The sequence below is a fragment of the Adiantum capillus-veneris genome, chromosome 18 (genome assembly GCF_014529385.1).
Source record: "Adiantum capillus-veneris isolate H3 chromosome 18, ASM1452938v2, whole genome shotgun sequence".
In the NCBI taxonomy this organism is placed as follows: Eukaryota; Viridiplantae; Streptophyta; class Polypodiopsida; order Polypodiales; family Pteridaceae; genus Adiantum; species Adiantum capillus-veneris.
Window position 1 is genome coordinate 108,236,627 of NC_140948.1, and position 10,386 is coordinate 108,247,012.

The 10,386-nt window shown below is 40.9% G+C and overlaps 1 protein-coding gene and 1 pseudogene across 1 annotated transcript; both read left to right on the forward strand.

The window, feature by feature from the left end:
* The first annotated feature begins 4,462 nt into the window (after window positions 1-4,462).
* On the forward strand, window positions 4,463-4,958 carry LOC147436179 (uncharacterized; annotated as a pseudogene).
* Window positions 4,959-5,741: 783 nt separating this feature from the next.
* Window positions 5,742-6,131, forward strand: LOC147436180 (uncharacterized). Its single transcript, XM_086488101.1, has one exon. The coding sequence runs from the start codon at window positions 5,742-5,744 to the stop codon at window positions 6,129-6,131; it is 390 nt and encodes a 129-aa protein (XP_086344227.1).
* The last annotated feature ends 4,255 nt before the right edge of the window (window positions 6,132-10,386 follow it).

Consider the following 10,386-nt stretch of genomic DNA (forward strand, 5'->3'; position numbering starts at 1 on the left):
GTGTGCAAGGAATTGAGGGAAGAAGGTGCGGCTTTCTGCAAGACTATGTGACCCTGTATCGGTGCCATTACGGTTGGCACTACTCCAAAGAGTCCAATAGAGTGGAGCTTGGTGAAGGCTTTGCAATGGTTTGAGAGTGGACTTTTGTGGCTAGAGTTTTTGGGTTTTTGATGGTTATTCTTGTATATTTTTGTCACCATCAAGCGTGATTTCATGTGTTGATCACCTTGACACACCTTGTAGTGTCTGGGCAGGCAGGGCTTGTAGGTCGACGCATTTGGAGTTTGAATTGATCTTGTGGGTAGAATTTTCAGGGAGCTTCTGAGTGGTGGTGAGTGAGGTGAGGAACTTAAGTAAATTCCTTGTGCTATGTTGAGTTGTCTGGGTGTGTGAGTGTGCGCACGACATCTTTTGCTCCATCAACGTATAAGATAACCCAACTGTTGGGGTTCTTCAACACACACAAAACTTAGGTGTTGACAACAAGTCACACACACTAAAGACAGAGTTAAACAAAGGAAAACACATTTAACTCATCAGCATTTCAACATTCACCAAATTCCGACACAGCAGATTGTAGAACAAGCAGGAAGCATAAAGCAAGAGACTACACAGTTGATTCATCTTGGTCCAAAGATAACTTCCATTTAAACCCAAAATTACATTCTTGCGTGAACCAGCATGACCTTTAAATAGGAACTTGTGACAGTTATAACTGTTACATCCGATTGACCAGAATCCGACTTATCAAATTCCGACTAACTAAGATCCGACTGACTAAGAGTTGATTGATTAAACATAAGTACAAGTACTGATCTGGTGTAGGTTCAACACTAACCTAACCTAACCTAACTTAACTTATAACCTAAACTTAACCTAAAACATAAACCCCATTAATCGCATAATTTCGAAAAGGACATAATTCAAAATGCAATTGCTTCAAAACAAGATTTTTTCATAAACCAAAAAAATATATATATAATTCAAAATGAAATTTCACATCAAACCATAATTTCTTTCAATTAAAGCATTGAAAGTTTAAAGCATGAAATTTTCTTTTACTAATATATAAATTAATTCAAATAAATTTAATATGCATTTAAAGGTTTAAGCACTCACATTCGTCCTATTTGACCATTAACATTAGAATGGTAACGGGACACTTTTATGTCCTTGGACACTTTTCTGTCCTGTTAAGTGACCATTTTGCTTGAATTATTTGAAGAGTATGAAAATGATTTTCTAGGTGCTATATATCCACAAAGCTGCCTTATGAGCTGAAAAAAAATTAGCATTTTTTTGGAGTATCGATCTCACCATTAACCTTACTCTTGCACAACATTTTTGAACCTAAACTGTGTGAAAAAACGGGTACTGTTTTTGGCTTTTTTTTTCATTTTTGGCACTATACCACTCTAAACTTCATGTTTGTGACGTTTAGATGGCTAGAGGTTAGGCCTTCATAGTTCTCAACATGTTTTGATGCTTGTAGGGAGAGCTAAGTGTTAAAATTGAAAGTTATGACCAATTTACAAGAATTGGATAATTCTGTTTTTTGGCCAAAATTAGCACTTTTATGATTTTTTTGGTGGCTTTCTTGATATCCAAATTCAATTTTGATTGTGTAAGTGTAATGTATAACATAAAGATAATCTTCCTTGAGTTTTGGGGGACCTAATATGCTATATAGCATAGTATATGATGATGGTTGAGTTTTTTGATTGCTGAAGAATACGATACATTTTAGAGTAGCAAGTATAAATCTCTCAATATTGCTAGTTTCTTAGGCCAATTGTGTGTATTTTGTAGGTAGTAACCATATCTAATCATAGAATACAAACTTGGCTAGATATTGAGTAGTTTCTATGGGTTTCTAGAGGTCATAATGCTAAACCCAATTTTTGGTTCCAATTGTAAGAGATCCATTATCCTTTTGACATGCTCCATGGCTCCTTTTGAATCCAAAGGCCCAATGGGAACTAAGAAAACATGTATATAGTATCTATATTGAGCGTGACTATAGAAACTTTGATGATAGGTCCGCAGAATGGCAAAAATGCAACTTTTTTGTACCTATTTTTTTTGCCCAAAAAAAAAATAGTGAGGTAAAAGCAACCATATGTTTTGGTCACCAACCCATTGAAGTTAACGGGGCATTTTATCTCATGTCCTACAAAAATCCCCACTCTTATTTATATGCAATCAACCGTAAGAAATTGTTGTTTTGGGAAAAATGCACTGGTCCATCAACTATGGAGGCTTGTAGTGACCAAGGGATAAGAAAAATTACAAGTTTCTCATTTTTTCCATATGTAGTAGTTATTGAACTATAAGCTCATGAAAGGATTTTTCAAAATGAGTGGATCTACTACGGTTTTGGAATTTTTTCCCAAAACCCTGAAAGGACACTTTTATGTCCTGTTAGGTTACCATTCTAGTGTTAAAGATGTTGTAAACGTCGGTGCAACCAGATTTGGTCGGCCCAAGGAGAGCTCAAAAGCTCTTACATGGATATTTGCAAGGAGATGACAAAGTGCTTCAGTGGCTATTTGATGCAAGGTACAACTAGCATGGTTGAGGTATGTGTGCCAAATGAGACATTTAATAGGTCGTATATGGTTAAGAAGCTTTTCTAGGTCATGATGCTTGAAGGTGCCCAGGGATGAAGGATCTCATCTTGAAATGATGCCACAGTATATGCAGAATGCTTACATGTGTTTGACGAGTCCAAATCTCTTTGGATGCTCGCATACCGGGGAATGACACTTCTCCAACTAAAAATTATGGTGAGCAATTACAACTTTAGAGTCAAGGCGGTTGTAACATCTCCCGACGGAGATCTCGTCACCAGAAAACTTGTTTTGCGGAGCAAACTTTGTTGACTTATGGCCATGCAGATGAAGCCTTGGAGAATTGTTTTGATGGTGCTCAAGCTAGCTAATTGAATTTTCCTAGCATCTGTAGTCAAAGATGTTCATAAAGGGTAGGTCGATGAGCGGAGCCATGGGACACGTGGGAACATTGCCCAAGCTAGGAGTTAACAAAAAAGGAAAAAAAGCATTTTTTAAAGGTTGCCACAGGAAAAAAAAAACCGAGCTACAGCAGGTGGCGGGCTGCTTGAAGGAAAGAGGTGAAACTTGGAGGCTTGCATGGGGGTCGGCCAACTTGCAGGAGGGCCTCTGGCATGAGGAGGCTCGCCAAAAGCTCCATGAGAGCTCTGAGAGAGGCAGTTCGGATGGAAAGGAGGTGCGCCCACCTGTGGAGGAGCCACCAGGGCGTGAGCAGGAGAATGATCCGCCGACGGCCTGGATGAAAGGAGATTCCCCACGGTGCAATAGGAAGCAACTTGAGAGATACAAGGGGGAGGAGGCAACCTGTGTAGGCCGTGAGGAGACCTGTTGCAGGAGGAGGTTGACAATTGCATGAGGACTGGATGGCGGCCGAGATTGGAGAAGAGAAGACTGAGGTGTTGAGTCAGTGGAGAGCCGTTTTTTGACACGGGGGGGCTGTTGTGGAAAGTGACCATTGTAGGAGGAGGACCGCCACCTTGATATGGTGCTATAGAAGGAGGCGGGCCGTGTGAAGTGTAAGGAAGGGAGAGCTACGGGCTAGAGGGGGCTCGTATGCAAGAGACTGGTAGAGAGAGTGTGAATGACCTCACCAACCCGCAAAAGGAGAGAGAGATGCTGTTTTGCAGAAGGTAGCCAACGTCATGAAGGGCGAAAAAAACAACTAGAATGTGTTGAAGGAGCGCAAATCAAAAGGGTTAATACTACATGGGCTCTTAGCATTGAAAGGAGGAGGGCAGCCATACAAACCCTCTCGCTCATACCTCACCACAAATTTGTTGGAAGCTACATCAAAGAGTTTTTTTTTTGGGATCCACAATTGTCCCGCTTACTCTAATCCAACTATCTATAGTCTCCATATGCTTGTTTTTTTAGTGGATATACATCATCTTTCTCCCTCACTATCATCATGCTTATGTGGTTCCATGTACTGGAATGGTTTTTTGTGTTGGTACCCTTTATAGTTTGAAGGCAGTATATGCTAGTAATATCCAAGTGTTTGTTGGTGTTAGATGCATAAATTGGGTGCAAGCTTATGACAAAATGGTTGCATGTTAGAGATTCTATAATAGCATGTGAGTGTTAGTTGATTTTGAAATGCTATGGTTGTTGTGAAGGTGCTCTGAAAGGTCATAAACAAAAGCCATTATGGTATGCTTTGCGACAATATGTATGTAGAGGAGGTTGGTTGGATATGGGCTTAGACAATAGTCGTTGCTAGATTGTGAGTCTAGGTGTGTGTTTGCTAGGGGATAGGGGTGTTGTGTAGTCACTGGGATATAGAGAGGCATTCAGATTGTGTGTTGGTGGTTTTTCCACTTCCCCCTTTCCATCTTGTGGTGCCCCCACTGAGGATCCACTGATTGCTTCCTAACAAGGTGTCGTGAGTGAAGATGAAGCAAGAATTTGGTCCAGTGTTCAAAGGAGATAAAGATGCAGACGATTGGATTGCCTATTTTGAGCTATTTATGATGAGAGTATTGCAGATGCCAGGTGATGAAACAAAGCTCCGGAGTCTACCTTTGGTGCTGCGAGGTAAAGCAAAAGTTTGGTTCGATGGCTTAGAAGATGCACACAAGCAAACTTGGATCGGATTTCGCGAGCAATTCTTACAAAGGTATCGAAAGGTGGTGACGGCCTTGGAAGCAGATGCAAAGATCAAAGGCTTGCAGCAGGACGTAACTGCAAATTTTGATACTTTTGTTGATAAATTTGACGCTTATTGGGGGGATATTGTGGCTGCTACCCAAGCAACCAATGCATGATACTTTAAGCTGGAAAGATTTCTATCATGCTTGCATCCTTATGTTTGTGAGAGAGTGGAGTATGAAGATCCAAGGACCTTTGATGAAGCTGTCAGAGTCGCTAGAGCAAAGAGTTGAAAGATGAAGAAGAAAATGGGGGGAGGATTGTTGCAGTATACAATCACGGCAGCCAGTGGACCTAAGCCCAAACAAATTAAAGAGCATCAAGAGGTAAAAGGCCTTTCAATTCTTGATATGCATGTAATCAAAGCACATGAAGGCGATGCCATGCTAGAAGAGGTAGAACGAGTGCCAACCAGGTCTCAAAAGGTGTAGAGAGGCATATTCAGAGTGCCACCTAGTTTGCTTGCTCAAGAGGATGACGTGATACAAGATCTTAAAGAAGAAGTGTTGGTTCTAGAGCCAGCAATGAGGAAGGTAGCAAAGGTGCAAGAACCGGCAAGATCATAAGAGAAGTCCGACAGTTCTCATAGCTCCAGCAATAGTTTGGACACAGATAGCATGTGGGAGACGGAGTCCATGTCTTCTAGGTACGAAAATTATGATGTTTTTCATGTAGATGGAGTGGACAAAAATGTATGCGAGTTTCCTACCAGCCAACTAAAGGTCGAAGAGAAGTATCATGTTACACCTTGTGTGAATCGGTTAGTCGAGCAGCCTTCTCTTGTGTCTTGTGATGATGAGTCCCTATTGGAGAAAGAGGTATGGTTTGATTGTGCATCCGATGTAATTGAAGAGCAGGTTTTGGAGGATGACTTGCAAGAGCTAGGAACATAAGCAGAGGTATGTCAAAGTGATTTACCTATGCAGGGGGTGGGGCAACCTTGCCTTGATGGGCATGTCGAGGTGTACTTTGAAGTTTTAGAGTTTGTGTAGCCGTGGAGAGGTAGCTCCGGCAGATGACTCTATGGAAACTCATACAGGTGCAGCCTATAAGAGTGAGGCTCCATGCAACGAGGAAGGTGCCACCAACCTTGCAGGTGATGAGGTATTTGAACAGGTTGAAGCTCTAGCAGGTCATACTCTTGAGTATCAAAAGGTGGCCTTGGAGCCGTTTTCAAAGGGTTTGGATACATGTTTGCAAAGGGATCAGGTTTTCTTGGCTATGCAGCAAGTGGAGGAAAATGGGAGGGTTTGGGTACTTTATGCTATGCTATTGATAGCTATGTTGTTCCAGGTTGCTTTGCAAGGTGTACTATGCAGGTCTCACTACTCATATGATAAAGGTGATGATATGGAGAGTTCTCTAGCAAGTGACATGATAGCTGCTTATGGTACCAATGTTTCAAGTGGTTGAAAGTATTCTTATGGTTGGCACGAAGGCTTGTGGATGAAGGGTGAAAAAGCTCCATGCTATGAAGAGCTGTTAGGGTGGCCTGTCTATTGGCCTACAAGTGCAAAGGAAGGCTTGGATATACATGCTTTACAGGTGGATGGCCACGGCCAATATTTTGTTTTCGATCTAGGTGGACTCTATGCCATGCTTGGGGAAGCTCAAGGCTTTCCATTTGATCCTGGCGGATGATGAAGTAGATGCTTTTATCTCTATTTCTATTCTATTTATATAGCCATTATATCATTTTTTTAATCCAGTCTATGTAGCTATTTTATATCATTCTCTCTATACAGTCCTATTTTACCAAAATAATGCTATGGTTGAGCATGAATCCTCGACAAGGGGTTAGGCAATGATGGTGCAGCCAGATTTGGTCGGCCCAAGGGGAGCTCAAAAGCTGATACATGGATATTTTCAAGCAGATGACAAAGTTCTTTAGTGGCTATTTGATGCAAGGTACAACTAACATGGTTGAGATATGTGTGCCAAATGAGACATTTAATAGGTCGGATATGTTTAAGGAGCTTTGTCAGGTCATGATGCTTGAAGGTGCCAAGGGATGAAGGATCTCCTCTTCAAATGATGCCACAATATATGCAGAATGCTTCCTCGTGTTTGACGAGTCCCAATCTCTTTGGCCGATTCTTGCATACCGGGGAATGACACTTCTCCAACTAAAAATTATGGTGAATTACAACTTTAGACTCAAGGCGGTTGTAACATCTCCCGACAGAGGTCTCGTCACCGGAAAACTTGTTTTGTGGAGCGAACTTTGTTGACTTATGGCCATGCAGATGAAGCCTTGGAAAATTGTTTTGATGGTGCTCAAGCTAGCTAATTGAATTTTCCTAGCATCTATAGTCAAAGATGTTCATGAAGGGTAGGTCAACGAGTAGAGCCATGGGACGTGTGGAAACATTGCCCAAACCAGGAGTAAAAAAAAAAAGGGAAAAGAAACATTTTTTAAAGGTTTCCACAGGGAAAAAAAAACGAGCTGCAGTGGCAGGCTGCTTGAAGGAAAGAGGCGCCACTTGGAGGCTTGCATGGGGTTCGGCCAGTTTGCAAGAGGGCCTATGGCATGAGGAGGCTCGCCAAAAGCTGCATGAGAGCTCTGCGAGAGGCGGTTCGGATGGAAAGGAAGTGCGTCCACCTGTGGAGGAGCCGCCAGGGCGTGAGCAGGAGAATGAGCCACCAACGGCCTGCATGAAAGGAGAGTCACCACGGTGCAATAGGGAGCAACTTGAGAGATACAAGGGGGAGGAGGCAACCTATGTAGGGCCATGAGGAGACCTGTTGCGACGAGAGGTTGACAATTGCATGAGGATTGAATCGCGGCCAAGTTTGGAGAAGAGAAGACTGAGGTGTTGAGTCAGTGGAGAGCCGTTTTTGACACGGGGGGGCTATTGTGGAAAGTGGCTAGTGTAGGCAGGGATTTCATTAACGTAATCACATCAAGAGATTACATAAATAACTATAGTATTTACACAAAAAAATAACGTGATCACGTTAATTGTTAACGTGACTTTGATTCTGACCTGCAAAAACCTATAGAGCCGGTTAGCCCTCCGGGCTTTTTCATTTTCCCGACGAGCCTGTCGGGTATATGTAGTAGCCCAACGGGCTCGTCGCGAAAAAGCCCAGGTGATTCACTCTGTATACAAAATGGGATGCCACCTACGAGCAGACAACTTTGATAAAACCCCTACGTACGACTCATATTAGGGAATATGACCCCCCTTTCTACGCTTATACGACAATCAATGAAGAAAACGATCATACCTCTATCTTACATATAAAACTTAGGTTTGACATGATCTAACTGAGTAAAACTAGTCAAATTAGCATAGTGACTGGCAACGTACTAAGGAACCACTTATGTCGATAACTAGATGTATCCTTAATGTGTTTTAGTTTTACTATGTGCCCGATCAGCCTGTACTCTGGCTACTTGTCCAATTTTTTTGACCCATCCAAAGCTGGTGTAAATTAACCCTTGACTTTCTCCAAATCAGTCCTTATCTCTATGACCGGCTTGATGAAAAATTTGATGTGTGACCTGACAAAAAACATCCCCTAAAGTTATTCGCGTTCTAGTGTATATTGGTGACCAATCATTATAAGTAATCAACCGGGATCAGGTCCGCCACCCCCCATAAATATGATACCCCCTCCCTTATTTTTAAGCTTGGGAGATAAAATATTGGGGTCTTTCCCCTAGTTTATACGCTTATGTAACTTGTAAAAAAACCCCCCTCCCCTGCACTTACGTAGTGCGGTAAGTTTTCCATGGTGAATCCCCCAAGGGAAAATGAAAAAGCCCGGCGGGAGTAATTATATATAGTAAATAGTGTGCTAACCCCGGTCTTTTAGCTAGGCAAATCCTTGGGGAGTCTATCTGAGTGCCGAGTATTGTCATCTCCTTGTGAATTGACCTAAGGTTATAGAGTCACAGGTCCTTTTTTTGGGCCGAACGTGATTCTCAATTCGGTAACCACTTCTAAAAAATTTAATTCGTTTACCGACATAAAGGTACGAAACCAAAACAACTAAAAAGTTGAAGAATCATGCTCATTGCGAAGAAGCCATTGGTCCAAATGAGGGCTGTAATTGGTTTTAGAAGATGAGCATATGTAAATGACGAGTCGATAGTCAAGGGTCGGATGTCCTCTACTAGTGTACCAGGCATATAAAGATCCTTGAAGTATTGCATTTGAGTTTACAATATAAGAGCTATAATCCTTGATTGGATTAAAATAGCTTTTATATATTGAATTGGTTGCATGGGTGGGGGACAATCCTTCACTGGGTACAAGTAGTCCCCAATTGGGTGATTATATTGAAGATTTATTTACGTTAGTTCATGCATTGGTTTATACAGAGAGTGCAGTATGTATCACGATAGATTATTAGTGCATGAAATGACCAATCATATATTTTATTGCTTTCGTTTGTTTTTTTGTAGCAAATAAAATTAGATGTGTCTTATTGTTTGCAAATCAAAGTGGACAAATATTCAATATACTAATAATTGCGTAGAGAGATTCATAGCATTGTTATAGCTATTACGCCATGTATAGACTACATTGCAATGTGTATGGTTGCTCACAATATATGTGATCGATATATGGATTCACTAGCGTGCATTGAAAATATCATATTGTGTATCATGGTTACTTTCATATTGAATGGTTTTTAAATTATAATATATATTAAAAATATATATGTGATCGATATATGGATTCACTAGCGTGCATTGAAATCTCATATTGTGTATCATGGTTACTTTCATATTGAATGGTTTTTAAATTATTAAAAATATAAAAAAATATTTTCAAAACTGAACATCTTGTTCTTTTCTCTTCAGTTTTAATTCAAAAGCAATGGAGCAAAATGTGGGCACAAGTGGTACGAAGAAGTCAAAGAATAAAAAAGCTCCTAGCAAAGAGTGGGATTTTGCTCACAATATATGTGGCCGATATATGGAGTGGTAATGTAAATTTTGTCACACAACAAAATCTGGCGGTGCACCATGTATTAGAGATCATTTTTTGGGTAGCGTTAAAAACAGTTGTAAGAAATGGGAACATTCTCAGGCGTGTGCAATTGCAAAGCGTTTGAGAGAAGAGCTTGCCAAAAAGGGTGGCAAGAGACGACACATATATAGTTCTGTGCCTTCGAGTAAAGAGTTCCTAGAGTCAAATGTTAACTCTACAGATCATGTAGTGACGCCAACTAACCTTGGAGAACAACCTGGCAAGGAGAGGAAATTCTAGACAGTGTTCCTTTTAAACGTCACAATGAAGGTGGACTTTGTCAAATGCGTCAAAAATCATTACATGAAAGCTTTCGAGTACAGTCTCTAGAAGAAGCACAAAAAACACTCGCCAAAGCAATATTCTTTACTAGAAGTGCTTTGATCATGGTAGACAACAATCATTGGAAGGCTGCTTGGAAGAAAATCGGTGAGTTTGGTCCAGGATTTTCATCTCCTTCTTATCACACGATAAGAAATGTTTTCTTGGACAAATGTTACATCGAAGTCAAAGAGCGTGTTGGCAAAATAATACTTGGGAATATTTCGCTTTCAGCATGTACGATTGTGAGTGATGGCTGGTCAAACGTTGAGAGAAGACCGCTAATCAATGTAATGCTGGTTTGTCTAAGGGGAGAAACGTTTCTAAAGGTGATTGATAGTTCTGGTGCAATTAAAAGTGGT